Source organism: Teleopsis dalmanni, chromosome 2, assembly GCF_002237135.1.
Source record: "Teleopsis dalmanni isolate 2A chromosome 2, ASM223713v2, whole genome shotgun sequence".
Lineage (NCBI taxonomy): Eukaryota > Metazoa > Arthropoda > Insecta > Diptera > Diopsidae > Teleopsis > Teleopsis dalmanni.
In genome coordinates, this window is record NC_051847.1 from 237,114,527 (window position 1) to 237,132,946 (window position 18,420).

Genomic DNA, 18,420 nt, shown 5'->3' on the forward strand with positions numbered 1-18,420 from the left:
AAAAATTAGTAATAAGAACGGAAGTAATTAAAGTTCTAACTTTTCTAAAAAAAAATTTCTGTTAATATGTACGTTGAATGAATATCTGCCATCACAGATCGTACCCGATATAACCTCAATTGTTGCAGCCCAAACGATTTTTCATTATATTTCTGTATAACTTAGGTTATAAACTCTTTGCGACTTCTCAATCTTTTCGATTAAACAAAAAGTCATTTTATAAATCTTTCTATAATCTTCAACAATTTGAGGCGAGGAGTCGGCTTTGGGAAAAGGCTCTTTTGGACTATTGATCACTTCCAGAATGAAAGCCTTTGGAATGGTCGACATTCTTCAGTGATGTGCAATATCTCGTTGCAATCTTTGATTTCAACATTCTGGACTGCTTTTATTTCTTCTTAGTTGATAACAAAGGTTGTGATATTCAAAGAGCGAGTTATACTGTCTCAATCAATACTCTATATAAATAACTATTGTTCTACCCTCCAAATCAATCTAGATATATTTTCATGTCAATATATTTCGTTCTGTGAGTAAAGTTCCAAAAATGTTTCAGATGATGGTGTATAATAATTGGTAAAACTATATTCATTATATAGAAACATTCGCTTTAAATAAACTAACCGAATAGTTAGAAATCACAATGAAATATTAAAAAGAAAATCTCTTAGCTTCGTTTTCTATTTTTTCTATATATTTATTCTTTTATAAACAAATAATTTTTAAATAATATGTTGTTACAGGGTAATTTGTTATTATTGTTAAAAATAAAAATTAAGAAAAAACAACTTTAATTATTTAATAATAATTTTTATTTGTTTTTCATATTTTGACTTTAGTATAAAGTCGTCAACAAAAAACAGTTTCCTGTTTAATAATAATTAAAAATTGATCAATTACCCTGTAAGAACACTATATTAAATACTTTTTAAAATATAAAAATTTTCCTTCAAAATAAATTATTATAAGTTGTTTTCCGTGCATACTTTAATAAGAATTTCCGATTTTAAAATCCGTAACTCCTCTCCTGTTTAAATGAAATTTGCTCTGTAATTTTACCCTAATTACAAAATTTTATTGAATGAATATACGTTATCTATAGTTAATATATCTGAAAGTTATTTACTAAGTTGCTAATTATAATTTTACCGCTTATTTTCATTACAAGATCTAAGCTCATTTACTGTACTAATTTGTGTTATTTGCTTGTTAACTTAAAGTTCAAAATATTTTGAACTTTGGATATAAAAAAACAAACAAATTATATTTAAATGCATTAAGAAACTAAAACTACTTAAAAATGTCAAAAACTATGAAGGAACATGTGATTAAAAACATTTACCTACGTCAAAAAAATTATCAGAAAGTTTGTTAATTATTGTTGCAAAACTATATTTAATTGCTGATATAATTAAAAGAATATTAAAACCCAATTCCATTGAAGGTACTTATAAATTATTTAATTTAGTTTAGACTTTTCATTTGCTAATTACACGGTTGTTTGTAATATTATCGGTAAAGCGAACTATAATTAATAAATATTTCTATTGATGATTATCCGGAAGATATATTAAAATTGATCAACCTTATTGCACTAAGGTGAAGCTTTAAGATACTTAAGTAGCTAAAAATAATATTTTACTGTTATTAATATTTAACATTAATAAATATATAAATAATTGTAAATAATATTATATAAATAATACTATTAATTATAACATTAATAAGAGAAATTCCTATTTATTTAAGTGATCACAACCATGACTACTTTTTGACAATAACTTCAAGGAAGTATCCAAGTGAAGATATTTGCGCAACTTAAAATCATCTTAACGTTTACACTTTGTTACTTTTTCTCATAAGAGTAAGGACACTGAAATAGTAATATACTAACTTTGTGTTCCTTTGTGTTAGTCTCTAGAATTTATTCGTGTTTTTTTTTCAGTTTAACTTATAACACATAAGTTTCAACTCACATTAACATACATATTTTATTAATAAATCCAATATTTATGATCTTATATAATTATCGAAGCATTATTGAAGTGGTTTAAGAACCATTTTCGAAATTAATATATTAAATGTATATTTGGCTACTATATCTTGCTTATATTTAATTACAATATTGCAATTATTAAAGTAATAAACCTATTGAGATTTTTTTAATAATAATATACAATATATTACATAAATCTATATTATTCAATATTATTATTATAGGCTTCTTGATCATTGGGTTGTTTTTCAGCCTAAAGTGATCGCTATTAGGTAAGCTATACCTTATCTGGAAGTGGATATATAAATATATTTAATAGATATATTTAATAGAAACATCACGCAGTCATGCTGCTTTAAAGATCTTGAGATCAGTTCAATTTACATCGAACAGTTTTTGATTGCAACACGAGAATTTGAAGTAGTTTAAGATTTCGTTACTTTATCATCAGTCGGACTGCTTCAGGTAATCACTCAGAACATTTAAATAATCAGTACATATCGTTGGTGTCATGCAAACTTTTGTTGAGTCTTGTGGTATGTTAGTTCAGAGGACTATGAAAGTACCTCACATCTGCTTTGTAACTGCCCAGCAAAAGAGTTTACTATAGCGCGATTTTACTATTTTAAGGGCTTTCTTTTTGAGGTAAAGGGTAACTTCAGCAAATCTTTCTAAAAAGCATTTCAAGGTTCAGGTGGGTTTTTAAACTTTTGAGTTTTCATTATACGATAATACAAGGACTAATAAGTCTAACTAAATTTTAAGGATCTAACCTAACCTACAACATTTGCTAGCTTTTTTTTCAGTAACATTAAGGTATTAAAGTTTTGTATACACACATTATTTAGTCATTGCTGCTTTTAGTATATACAAATCAAATTAAATATGTACTATATATTTGAAAGAGTTACATTTTTACTAGTAATAAGAAGTAATTTTTCAAATTATTTACAATTTTTTTGAATTTTCTCAGATATAAGTGTTATTATTAAAATATTTAAATCAGCAATAAATATTATTTAAATTTATACAATTATGATGATATAATTGCAGTTAATTAATGCAAGCGTCTAAATAATTTTAGCAAGTACGTGGAGCCCTGAAAAGGAGATTTTATAGCCATTTAATATAACATAATCTAATCATTAAAAACAAAAATGTGTTAAAAATATTAAATAATTTAAGTTTGCAAACATAAATTAACGAAATTTCAAATGACCGCTTATCTATTTTATGTTAAAGATAAAGTGTACAAAAATAATTCTTTTTAAACTGTAGTAAATAGATTTCCGTTTTAGAAACATTGTACAAACAAATTACGTACGAATTTTACATCCGGTATAAATAATAAACAAAACGTGTTTCACTTTAAACTTTGAAAAGATTAAATTAAGCCACTAAGTTATCAGTCACACCAACAACTAAGTCAACAAGTACTTGCGAGTAAATCAACAACACTAATACAAATAAAAACCAACCACCTTCGTGAGCCGTTGTTGTATTTTTGCGAAGCTTTGATGAATTCACTGCGAAAAGCCATTTAAAAGGGATTCATTGTTGATTTATTTACCAACTCAAATGTGTGAATATCTTGTTTGTATTGGTTACCACAAATACTCACACTTATACAAATGACGTGAGTGTAAAGCTTCTATATCAAAGCTCATATTAAGCTTAAGATGTCGCCTCGACTTCCGAAACAACAAAAAAAATTATTGAAAAATATATTGAACGCACATATTAATGTGTGTTGCCACTAGCGCTTTATTAGTGTGTTGTTGTTGGTGTTGTATGCTGCGCTCAGCTTTGTCAGTCGTTGGTGTTGTTTGTGTTGTTAGTGTTTGTTATTGTTGCTCGAAATGTTGTTTGAGTCTTTTGCAAGTTAATATTTTAGTCGTTGTTTGCTTTGTTTTTGTAAAGTAAGTCTTGAGCGCAGCGCAAAATTTTATTTTATCTTGTGAACACCGAGAAGTTTTGCATTCAGTTGAGCATAAACTATCGTATGGCGCGGTTCAATTAAATATTATATATATTAGACTAAATTTTCTTTACGGTTATTAAGAACAGAGGGTGTAAGATTATTATAAAATCAATTTTAATTGATTTAGTTGATACTTAAAACGAAAATATTTAAAAAAAACGTTTGTTTCGATTTTAAATTGAAGAAGAAACGGTTTTTTGTGTTAGAAATTTGTGAATTTTCAGTAAAATGCTTATATAGCACTGCCTGAGAACGGTTTCAAATATAATTATTAAAAAATTATCAATTAAAATTAAAAATATCAATTAAAAGGAAATTTTGTATGTTTCCTTAGTGGTTTTAAATAAATACATATATAAAAAAAGTGTTTCGTATTCAAATATAACGCAACGTATTTTTATTATAATTTCACACAAAAAATAAAAACAAGTAAAACAAAATGAATAGCAATATTACTTCACGTTTTGATATGGCTGCTGAGATTGTCAATATTGCATTTGATGAATTCAAAACGCATCATATCACAAGAAACTATACTGGATTAATACAAAGATACTATCAATTGGTCGAAGAGGACTATGGAGGTATGTATGATTAAGAAACTGTGCAAAAACTAGAAAAAACGAACACTTTAATTCATTAGACTTCATTCTTTTTGAATTAGCAGAAAATTCTTTATTTATACAATAAGTAAAGATGTTGAAGGAAGTAGTTTACCTTAGAAAATACGCCATGTAAATTATGTTAAGAATGTCATAAGACCAGTTCTAGTAATTATTCTGCTTAAGAACATTTTCTTATTTGATTCGAATACAACTTTTATTGATATTATTGAATTCATTTGTTATTTATTTCCGCATTTATTCAAATGGTGTGTGAACTGAGATAATTAAACCACTTGCGTGACATTTTATGTGACATTTTATCCACTCATAAAAACTAGATTTCTTTAAAAAATATATTCATTTCAATTTATAAAAATTTCCTTAAATATTGTCTCACTCAATAATATGATTTTTCTTTATTCTATAATAGACAATTTATTTGCTTTTGTTTGAAAAAAAGCCCCTTTTAAAACTGTGCAATTACTATTTCATTCATATGATTTACTAAATTTATTACTTTTGTATGGTAATTCAATTTTATTGAAAAATAAAAAATATCTAAACGTGAAATTGCATTAGTCCGACAAATAAAATACCAGTTAGGCAAATGCAGCTAAACTGATTAATTGAAATAAGTTAATATTTAATATTGACAATCAATAGTTATTTGATATGTATTAGTAAAAAAGCAAAGCTATTAACTACAAATTTATATTTAGTTTATAATAGATATCACTTGTTAATGTAAACAATGACTTGTTTTTATTACACATTAATTACAAGTAATTATTAGAAGAGTTTAGTTTCATAAAAACTTAAATAATTAATGAAGAATAATTGTTCAATACCAAGTGAGAGGAACTTAAAGCATTTATTAAATGCCATGATTTGAAGATTTTAATATTATTTTTCCTCACCAAATTTTAAAAAGCGCAATTTTTATTAAGTCTACGTTTATTCTAGTAAATTAATTTTATTCAATTTTAATAATTGTTTAACTTAAATTTATATTATTGATACAGTTTCACTGCCAAAAATTCTTATTTATATTGTATATAAGCATTAGAAAGTCAGTGTATTATAAAACAATATTTAAATTACTTATATAAAATTGAATTGTAAACAAAAAAAAACTGCTACTCTTCATCTGAATTTAATTTATGAATAGACTTGTTTCAATCTTCGTAGTATGGCAAATATAGAGTTATTTTAGTGAGACAATTATAACTAACTAAATCGGAGACTATATAAAACAAATTTTCCAATTTTTCTGTTATGCTCACCTTAAATCTTTCTAGCATTCATTGGAAGGCGAAAATTTCCATTGAAAAGAATTTGATCAAAAGTATATTATAGTATTAAACTGCCAACTGTAATTTCAAACACCTCAAATATTGCAGATAGGAATTAATAACATACACATATATGTATATATATATATTTATTTATTTGGGTACTGAATCATAGTTAATATATAATTTTTACTAGGTTAACTTAACCTGCTCATATTATTAGTTTTGAATAAAGTTATTCAATGGAATGATCCTTTATCCTTTTATGAATAAAAGACTTATATCCAAGTGTCTCCTTGAACAATTACCCTTTGCGTCGCATGAACTCCTACATAAGTAAATTATATATATTCTTAATTATAAAATAAATTAACTCGGTGATGTGTGTCTATTTGATTGTTAGTCTTAAATATATTGTTATTATTTAACATATGCACTTCATTTGGCTATTTATTTCTTAGTTATTTCTATTTCTTCTTAGTATTCCTGTTAGCTTTTAGGCTTATATAATTATATGAAAATTATTATATTACTAATAAAATTAAGTAAATAAGAAGAAAAAAATTAATTATTGTAAAAGTAATTGATATTATTGAAGTAAATTATTGAAATTTCAATAAAACCAAAACCAAATTTTTCCTTGTTTTTCTAAATGTTGGGAAAAAATTTTGGAAATTTAACTCATCGTAGCTTAAATTTAAATAAACCATTTTCAACATAATTAATATATTAAGTCTTTCTCTATTAGAATGGAAATAGTAACATACCTAAAATTAGAATTAAGCTAGTATTTTCTATTTAAATTTTGTTATAAAAAATTTGTGTTCTAGACAATTTATAAATTTTTCTAGTCAAAAAAAATAAGTTCTAAAAGAAAATATAACAAAATTAATAAAAAATTTATATTTTTTAATAACTTATTTAATCATTAATGTGCATTTATTTAAAATTCAGATATTTTTTTTGTTAGAGAACTATAATATTGTTTCATAAGTGTTTCAATTTAAAATTTAAGGTTAAGGCCCTTAGAAGGTGATTTCTTGATTCTTTCTTGATCTTGAAGCTAGTATTATCTATTTAAATTTTGTTATAAAAAATTTGTGTTCTAGACAATTTATAAATTTTTCTAGTCAAAAAAAATAAATTCTAAAAGAAAATATAACAAAATTAATAAAAAATTTATATTTTTTAATAACTTATTTAATCATTAATGTGCATTTTTTTAAACTTCAGATATTTTTTTTGTTAGAGAGCTATAATATTGTTTCATAAGTGTTTCAATTTAAAATGCCTTAACCTTAGAAGGTGATTTCTTGATTCAAGCAATTGTAAAGGCATACATTTTTAGCACTTACCGAGACATAATATATCAAAGAAAATTCTATCCAATAACAATAACATTAAATAAAAATTTAGTTTTCCATTTTTAATATATAATATTACTTAACTGAACTGTATTGTAAACCCATGAATTAATATATTTAAAATGACTTTATAAATCTATTCAAAAATATATCAATTTGTTGAACAGATAAACAAAAGTATCATAGATAATGAAATTTATAATTTATATTTCTCATTTCATTTTTTATATCTACCATGTTTACATAATATTTATATAATATAACATTTTAATTATATTTTATCTCACCTTTGATAATAGCTGCCGAATAAAGTCAAAAAGTTTATGAGTAAAAACCTTTTAAAATGAAAGTTTCATATCTTGCTATTAAGAGTTAATGAACCTAGACCCAAAATACCAGTAATATACTCGAATATTAAGTACAAACTTTTGAGGTCAAAAATTTTTTTTAGTAATAAATGTTTTTTTTTACAATATTTAATTATTTATGTTTACTTTTTGTTTGGTAATTATAAGAATAACAAATATCCCCAGTTAGGAGTAATACTATCGCACATTTTTTATATAAAATTTAAATAAATATTATAAATGAAATAATTAAAAATCAATTTATATATATGAATAAGATAAAATAAAAAAATTGTTTAAATATAAAGGTTTTGATTCGTTTGATAGCACTTTTTTTAATTAGGAATATTTTCAGCTCATGCATGTAGCTAAAATACATAGTTATTTTTAATAATTTATACTGAAATGAGCATATATATTTTTCTTACTGTAATAACTGTGTCACATTATATATTTTTATTTACTTTTGTTTTAATTCATGTAAGGAATTGCTTAAGTTCATAAGAACTTAAAGAAGTAGTTTACACGCTGAAGGATACGAAGTGGTTTAAAAGGGTCTCCATAACTGTCGATATGTTTGGATTGTTAGTATTATTTATATCATTCATTGGAAATGTTTTTATTCAATATAATTAACTAATTCAAAATCAATAACTATTATTATTTACAAATTCATATTACAAATTATTTAAGTATATTCATGTAGAAATAATAAAATAAATTGAAAAATACCTACTACATGAATTTCTAAATAAAATCGTTTCACAGATTTTGTTCATATTTATCATAAATCTATGATTCAGCACTATGATATCAGAACCGCATAACTGCATATTTAGTGAGTAGTGTTTGAATGCAAATTAATTATGTTAAAAGTTACAACGTCTTGTCGCTATGTTTATAACTAAATTTTCTATACGGAAATCTCTATATAACTCTATCGACCTGATGTGTCATAGTATTCTCACGACTCTTTTGAGTGCTTGAAATTGGTATGACTGAAGGCGTTTAAGTGGACATATGCTTCTAGTCTAGACTGCTATATAAATGTACTTTTATCTTTCAAATTGGATATTAATTTCTCATTAATTTCATATTAATATCCCAATGTTTTTACTTCTCCCTGTAGTTTTGACTGTCTTCAGATAAACTATACAAATATATATTTCTATACTAATAAATGAGTTATATGACAAATTTTTGCATCCATCAACAGTTAGGAATTCTATTATTTTTTGTGAACATTTATATTACTCATTAAACTTTTAAAAAATACATCGTTTTTGCAAAGTATGATAAATATAGCGCTATAAAAGTGTACAATAAATCTTTTTTGAAATAAATTTTGAACACTTTACCATCTTATTAAAGACGTTTTAGTGAACTTGGTTTACCACATGTTCTTTGAGTTCTCTCATCATAGGGTCATAGAATAGGAACGAAATTTGTACAGCTTTGTGTCGACCAGGATGACTCTGGAAAAAATTCGTTTTTTGCCTTGTCTAATATACCTAGTCACATTCTTTCATAAATATTTTAGAAGTGTATTAATGTATAATAGATCAGAAATTTAATAGAAAGATATTAAAATAATTTAATTTATTTGTGAATATATAATACATTTTAAAAATTCTCTTTGAAATAAATAAAATCATTTCGGAAATTTCTGAAAAATTGCTAATTGTTTTTAGTATATTTTATCTAATAAAAAATAAACCATATCACCTGACAAATTATGCAGACTATTAGCATTATTTGGTTTTAATTAAAGTTTAATATAACAATAATTAGTCGAAAAAAAATATATATGTGTAAATTATACCGCATATTCTCTGTTCTAATTTTTTATAGTTGAAAATATCATATTCTTTTTTATGTTAGTCTTCATAAGTTTAACTAATTTTTGAATTTGCCTTTAAAAGTACATTTAAAAATGACACAAATTAACATGTTATTAGAATTATTCCATTTAATTATTAGATTAACTTCATAGGTATATGATTTTTAGAATCAAACTGTAGCAATCAAATTGCCAAAATGCAGTAAATAAATGAAAACAAATGAATAAAAAAATAATAAATAATTAACAATGTATATAGAGAAAATATTCATTTCAGTCTATGTTTTCCGTTTTCTATTTTTACCTTTACTATCTCTACTTTTTTTTTGCTTAAATGTAATTACTTGGTTGTCTTCATTTTTGAAATCAACAATTTCAAAACCGAAATTATTGAAACATTTTTTTAAAATTTTAATTTTTATGTACAGCATACAACAGTTAACTAAAAATAAATAAAATTTACAAAAAACAAAAGCCATGTAAGATATATGCTCAAGGAATATACAATAAATAGTAAAGGCCAACCATCAACACACTAATATTTGTTTACTAGACAGAATTTGTAGCAAGTTTGTGTCTTAAGTCTTTTGTATAAATAACTCACATTAACATATGTAAGCATGTGGCTGACGTAAAATATAAACAAAAACTAAAGTAATTCTAGTAGAGTAGAATAAAATATATTATTACTTTTATTTTAATATCATTGACCTTTTCTACATCAAAATCATAATGTACTTCACTATAAACAGAAAAAATTTAAATAAATAAAAAAAATAACTGCATAACATGCTTAAATGCACACACTATACGCAGTTATAAAAAAAATAATATCTGAACTTTGTAAATATGTCTGTTTAATTACGTTAATAATTGTCAAAAATACTATTGGCATTGCCAAGGCCATAGCTTTAATGTTAACATGTTTTGTAGTTTTAGCTTAGCAGAAGTTAAGGCAGTAGCGCATGCAAAATTTTCAAGTTTAAAGTTAATGATCAAAAAACTTTACTTAAGGTTTTCTTTTAGATCTCTGCTATACTACTGTACTACAGAAACCTTAAAAGCGGAAAAAATTATAATAATTTTATTGAAAAAAACATTAATTCTGCATATTAGCTATTAAAACAAACAGTAAAGTTGGCACTAAGTTAAAGAATCTTTAAATTATTCGATAAAAAAACCCAAAAACAAATAAATTTAATTTTATGTCTTTGCATTAAACATAAACTAAATTTTGTTTACGCTATGATTAAAAAATATATATACAAATTAAAGATGAATTGGAAAATAGTTTTTTAAACACAGTTAAATTTTATGATTATAATTTTTTAATAATTAAGAAATCATTTATTAAATAATAACATATATATTTTTTTTTAAATATATCGAAAAGTAGAGAACTACAACAATTAAAATTCTTTTATATTATTTTAATTAATTGAATTTTTGGCTGATCATACAGATGTTTCCAGTATTTCCAAATACCCAAATGTATACCAAATGTATATATTTTTTAAATAAACTTATTTTATAATTATCAACATAATTATTATTACAAGTTTAGCAAATTTTTTAACTCCTGTTTTTTTTCAATTCACTTCATATAATTCGATTTTATTATTAATGGAATTGCATTTATTCCTGAGATTAAGTTTGACAAAAGTTCTAGTTTAAATTGATATTGAATTTTTAATATTTAGTGCCTTTTACAACTTATTATTTTAATTACTAAAACTATGCATAAAATATATTTCTCTATTAAAGAAGTCAGCAGGTGAAGTATGAGGCACAGTGAAGGTTAATTACTTAACATAAAACTAGAAAATCATAGAAAGCTGTCATTCCACAGAAATTAATACTTATGCTCTACATAATTAATTAATTTTACTTGATAAGTGTACATTAAAATCATTTGTTTTTAATGTAAACGGCCTACGCCATTAGCTCGTCACTTATAGAGAAAGAGAGAGCATCATATTATAGAACTTCTATACAATAATAAATATTACTTTGAACACACTTTTATAGTAAAAGTTTTCGTATATGACTTTATATTAATTAATTATACCAATATTGAGATGTTTCATTATTTTATATAAACGTAATGTATTTTTTTATAATTTTTATAAAGAATATAATAAAGTTTAAATATTATCACATATATTTTACTTCAAGTAAATGTTGCAATATAATAAATAATAGACACCTTTGATCTTTTAAACATTTAATTTCATTTTCCTGAATTTAGTATCGATTTATACTATTTATTTTACTTAAACGAATTTTATTTTTTGTTTTTTGGAGCAATTACCAATTTTTCAATCTATATTAATATTTTTCATTCATGTAATATATCGATTTAACCTATAACTTCTCACTTAATTTCATTAATGGAAATAATTCCGTTTTATGTTTATAATATATAATAAATAATAATTCCATACTATTTCAACGTTTTAAGATTTCTAACGAAATCATGCTCAACTATTCAATTATTTGGAAATAAAAGGAGTGTAGCACAGTGATTCGGTTAGTAAATGATAAGATTTTTAATAGAAAATTAATTCAATTCAACAAAAGTTGTTAATTGCACTTGAGTAATATTTGGTTGTGTAGATGCAGTACAAGATTTTATACTTAAGGCTTGTGGAAGTAGAATTTTTATCACATTTTAAATTGTAATGAAAATAATTAGTTTGATGGAATTTAAAAATAATCAAAATAACAAAACTGCAAATTATAAAATTTTTCATTTTACTCATAAATTACAAGAAATGTGCTTTATATAATAAAATATTCTTTATAATTATCGTTACATATGTTTGTGTTATATATTATAAACAAATTATCCAATTTATTGTTGTAAAAGTAGTAATCTCCATAAATTATATATTTTTAAATTATAGTATATTTATTTTTAAATTAACTGAATATTATTAACATTTGTGTTGATAATGTCCCCTTATTAATATACAACAGTGAATTACACTTTTCTAATTTAAAATGCATAATAGTTCCAATGGAATTATTTTTTATGGAACCCATAGTAAACATTTTAACCCATCGCTAGTTTATTTTAAATCTTTATCAAATATATGGGACTTTATCAAATATATTTAATTTTAGAAAAGTTTTAAAATATTCTTGAATGGAGTTCAAGTATTAAGATTCCCAACAAAAATTTTAATTTATTTTTTAGTAATACAAAACAATATCATGTATAACAGCATTATATATTATATTTTGCTGAATTTAATTTAAGTGTTATTCCTTTACTTAAAATTATATAAGTACATTACAAGGCGAAATCTCTAGCAGTTTGTAATGTTCATATATCTATTAATTTATTTTCACTAAGTTATTTTCACTAAGTGTTTTTCTTAGAATTTTTGTGCACAATAACAAATTAATTACTACTAGTTTATTATTTGCGTTATTAGGATCATTTTATTTAAATGTGACAATCAAAACAATCATTATCTTTCACTATGTTCGAACCAAGTGTAAATAAATGCATTTTTAATACATAATATATATATTTTTATGTATATGATGTAGATAAAATTTTAATTTGTTCACATTACATTTTTATTTACTCTAATTTTAAGATATAAACCACTAAGTTCGCAATCTTGCAGTTTTATCTGAGTATTAGCACAGTGAACTTTATTGGACTAAGTGGGTTGGCAACCATCTTTCGTATATCTCTTAAAACATAAAATCTTTTATGTAGTCTTTAGTAAACTGGTTTTGACTACTATCTTTTTTTTAAACAACGGGATAAAAAAAACAAAAACCATGTTTCATTGCCATGTTTTTGAAAAATTACTACCATTACTAAAATTTTATTTAAAACTTAAGAATAGAATTTTTTACATAGGTATATAGAGACCCTATAGAATGTGTGTTATTATAATTGCGTGTTATTTATAACTTCTACCAAGAGTTTTGCCAAATTCTTGTAAATACTTATAAAATCATACGATAACATCAGAACTTCAAGTAATTTTAATTAATATAATTTAATCTACATATGATTAAATTTAAGAGTAATGCCTTTAGCTGCTCGTACCTTATTAAATCCTGTGTCTGTCAGAAACAGTTAAAATGGTTTCAGTTAGTTCTTCATTTTAATATTTAACTGATTACTATTTTTATACCACATTACCATTATTTTCTCAAATCGAGTTTACATTAAATCTTATTAAATATTTATTTTAAAGCCATAAAAAGCCATATTATTAAAGCCATATTTTGCGCATATATTCTTATGCTTATTAATACTTAGAGAAAGTTAAAGCTATCGTTATATACTTTCTAAAAACAGTAGATTTTATACTTTAGATCCATAAGTTAGCTTTATGTTCATTTGAATGAGGTTATCGAAATGATTGATCATTATTCCAAAGTTGGTAGATTTTACATTGCTTTCTTGAGATAAATTGTGTTTCTTTACAAGATTCATATTATATCTCTAAGATCACTTTTCTTGATAAATTGTAGTATTGAACCTACGTTACCGAATCTTTTTTTCCTTAACTGTTAAAACATGCCCACTAAGGTATTTCTTTTGTTTGTGTTACAGTGACGGGTAAACTGCTAGCAGTTATTATTCTTATAACACTCACAAGTCTTATCAGAGCAAGTTTCGATTTCTATAAGATGAAATTTCAACCACAAATGCCCTGTTAGAGTTTCTGTAATAATTTTTTAGTTATTTTCATTTATTTATTATTTATTTAGTTATCTTTAAATCGTTTTGATTGTATTTAATAATGAGAATGACATAAATTAGGATTGTTTTTTGTACAATAACTCAGTTTCCTTTACAACTTATATATAATAACCATTTCGTTACTTCTTAACTAGGTACTATTGTTTCGCTCACTGCCTCACAAAGTTGTCCTCATACAGTTAGCAAGTCAACTATAGTTAGATTTCTTGTGACCTAAAGTAGAACTTTAGGTCGGAGTTAGTTTTACATTAGTTTTACATTAAATCAATAATTATACTTTCTAACAAAAATAATAGGTAGTTAGGTATTTATTTAAAGTGATTTGTTATTCAAATAACAATTAAGTTATAATTAATTGTTTTATAATAAACATAGTGGTCATTTGCATTTGTAACTTATATGCATACTGTAATAGTGATTATTAGAGATTATTGAAACAAAGCAATAAGCATACTTTAGTTACTTGTTGTTTTATACAAACAACAACTTTTAGTTCTAGTAAAAGATATATTGTATGTCGATTACAATCCAAGTAAATTTCCCGCCTGTACAGCAAACTCTCGCATAAGGAAGCTGTGAACTTACGTCATTCTGAAACAATCATAAAGTATAGTATTCAGAGAAAGTAGAAAAGATATACCAGATTGCAACTCTAAGTATAATTTGTAATAACGTCAACACTGCTTTTCTTAATACAAACAAATTGTCTACGTTTACTTTTTATTTTGGTATTTATTTCCTTGTCTTTAAGTAATGTATTAATTAATATATTGTATAATATATGCAATGTTGAGCAAATTCTCATCTTATTTACAATATTTATAAGTCGTTTTTCTATTTTATTTAAATCAAATCTTTATTACATGCAAATTGTAAATACTTCCTTGGCAATATATTAAGTTCGAAATGTATTTATTACATATCAGTTTATAAAATAAAATTATTCAAGAATGTAAATTGAAAATAGTAGTGTGTGTTAATTAAAATAAAATTACAAATTCAATTTTATAAAATTCATAAGTATATGAACAGAAAATTTAGATTAAGTCCATTTGCTCAGATCAGTCATTTTAATAATTGCAATTTTCATGTAAGTTCCCAACGTTTAAAATTAGTATTTTTAACCATTATAATTATGAATGTTACATGTAAATATCTAACTAACTATCTAGCTTCTTGTTATATGAAATATCTTAATTCGAATATACATAAATTTCTTATATTTCTTAATGGCAAATATTCGTGTTATACTTAATTTTACTCAACTATTCAAATAAATAGTAAAACTAAACATGTTTCTTAATACAGTGAAAATTACTGTTTATGATAATTGTATAACACTTTTTACTATCATTGCATTTCAAATTGCTCCAATGTTTTAGTTAATAACTGGTTGAAAGAAATATTACAAAAAATTTTGTATCTTATAGTCAAAATCTACAATATATTACCTTAATAGTAGACATAATAATATTTATGTATTCAAGATATGACACATCACTTTTCATATCACCTGAGAAATTTTTGCAGAAGTATTAGAAATGTTGAAATTTATAAATTAATTAATTGACAAAAATTGCTAACTATTAAAATATGTTACATTTTTAATAACCATTTACAAAATTTCATAAATATTGATATTTGATAAAACTATAAATAATTTTACAAGCTAAAAATGTTTTAAAGAATTTTTTCTTTCTAACAAAAATTGCATCTCTTTCATTATAATTGCGCTAAAATACGATATAATCACTTTTATCTCAATGTTTCCTTGACATGCAAATTTCTCATTTTCTATCTAAATATTTTAATAACCATTTTTCCAGATATAAGTTTTGTAATAAATTTGTCAACTGCAATTTTCATAATTACTTATTCCAAAATTCGCAAATAGTCTACTGTATCTGTTAAAATGTATAATTACGAGTATATAATATACAATATTACTAATACAGTTTAGTTTTTATATAGTAATTAAAATTTTTTTTTAACTTTTATTTTTCAGATCCTCGATCGAAACGTTTTCCCTTAATGGAACATCCTCTGTACACTTTTGGTCTTGTTGGTATTTATTTATCGTGGGTTTTAGTGATAGGACCATTTTTCATGCGCGACAGAAAACCTTTCCAACTACGACGTACCCTCGTTATCTACAACGCATTTCAAGTAGCGCTAAGCGCTTACATGTTCTACGAGGTAAGCTCTCTACACGCGAGTATCTGTTAGATAAATTAAGCAAAACTATATTTATAATATGCAAAAATTATTTAAATAATTTATTTATAATTTATGTTCTTTGCCTTTCTTAGCACTTGATGGCTGGTTGGTTAAATTATTATAACCTGAAATGTCAACCGGTGGACTATTCAGATGGCCCCATGTCAAAGCGGGTAAGTTATTCATTAAGCACTTATTATTATACATCTCTGAAAAAAAAGTACCAAATAAATACGAGTAAGCATTTAAGCTTATTGCATAAGAGTCGTCGAACAACTTTTGTTTTTAACTTAGCCAAGTAACAAGTAACGATTCTAGGCGGAAATTCGCAAGCTTATCATATGATTTCAATATTGTGGTTCTGACTGGTCTCCTAACTGGTGATTTTTTGTTTGGAATTTCTGCACGAGATTGCAACATTTCTTGCCACATATTTTCATGGTCAACTTGTGTGCGGATTTTTTCTTTTACTTTTATCTTTTTATCTGTTGAGTCTTCGACAAAAGCATGTTTTTTGGTTAAAAAGTAAATCTCTTTTGTGCGATACATTGACTATAAATATTCAATTTCTTTATTGTTGTTATTGTTGTTGTTGTTGTTCATGTCAAATTGTTTTTGGCAATATTTTGCTCATCAACGGATTTGGTTTGAATTTCAGTAAAAGTCGTTTCGTATTTTTAATTTTGCTATTTTGCAAACAATCATTCGATTATCAAATTATTGCTTTGAATTGATCTGAAACCAGTCACATTTGCCGGTGATAGTAAATTATTTTTATAAGCGTGTCTGGCTTTCATAGATAAAATGATTCAATTTTATTATCAGACGAAATGAGCAGATTTCGTGTATTTAAATTTCGCAATATAAAAATTAAAATAAAATCAAGTTATAAAGATTCTAATTAAATTTCGCATTTATTTTTGAATATTCGCAATATGCAAAATTCTTAATTGTGTCTAATTATATGTATAATTTATGAAAATTATAATACGTACATTATACTTGATCATTTAAAATCCACATAGAAATAAAGAAATGAAACATAAATCATTTTCAGTTGTTACCTGCTCAACACTTTAAGCATTAATGAATTTGATAGACTGAGAATAATAATTCTAATAATTTATTAACAACAAATCGAGATTTTATTAATAAATATTATTATTAAATGCTCATATCTTTATAATTTAAGTTCAAGTAAATTCCAACTTAAATAAAGTGAATAAAATCTGCTCAACACTTTAACTATTAATGAATTTGATGGACTGAAAATAATAGTTTTAATAATTTATGATAAACAAATTGAAATTTGATAATAAATATTTTTATTAAATGCACATATCTTTTTAATTTAAATTGAAGTTCCAACTTAAATATAGCGAATAAAATCTTTGGCAAATAATACAAATTAGTGATGTCGATACGCGATAAGTAATTAATTAATAATATTAATTAATGTGTTTTTATTTACTCTTCAGAAAATTTTAGTTTTTATCTCAAACAACTGAGTACCTTACATCATTAATAAAAAATAACATAATTATATATACATTGTACATAATTAATTTACCTTGTGTTTACTTAATAAGTACATAGTAGTAATATACAGTATATTTTGTTTATTGTAAAATAATCAATTTTTTATTTCTATTATTGTTATTAAAAGAACTTTACATCTTATCAAATATTGCAAAATTTTTTCACTCATACGACTTGTAGAATATATTAAATTATTATTGCTAAATTAAAATTATTGCTAAATAACAAATTTTTTAATTGGTTGAGTTTGATTAGTTGTTTTTATTTTATTATTCATGAATAAAAATTTATTACTTAATTAAAAAGTGTTTTACATTTTTTACCATTAATTTCACTGTATGTAGTAGTAAAATAAACATCAAATTAGATTGTTAGTATAAACTCTGGGGTTTTTTTTTAGAGAGACTTCTAATTTCAACAGACATATTAATAAATTCAAATGTTATTATTAAAGAAACATTGTTATTTACTTCAATTTACATAATTATATATTAATAAAATTTA

The 18,420-nt window shown here is 23.8% G+C and overlaps 1 protein-coding gene across 1 annotated transcript; it reads left to right on the forward strand.

The window, feature by feature from the left end:
* Positions 1-4,310: 4,310 nt before the first annotated feature.
* On the forward strand, positions 4,311-17,578 carry LOC119677051 (elongation of very long chain fatty acids protein AAEL008004-like). The gene is made up of 4 exons (XM_038088319.1): positions 4,311-4,561; positions 16,166-16,356; positions 16,470-16,550; positions 17,570-17,578. Exons 1-4 carry the CDS (start codon positions 4,417-4,419, stop codon positions 17,576-17,578), a joined length of 426 nt encoding a protein of 141 aa, XP_037944247.1. The 5' UTR covers positions 4,311-4,416.
* Positions 17,579-18,420: the final 842 nt, after the last annotated feature.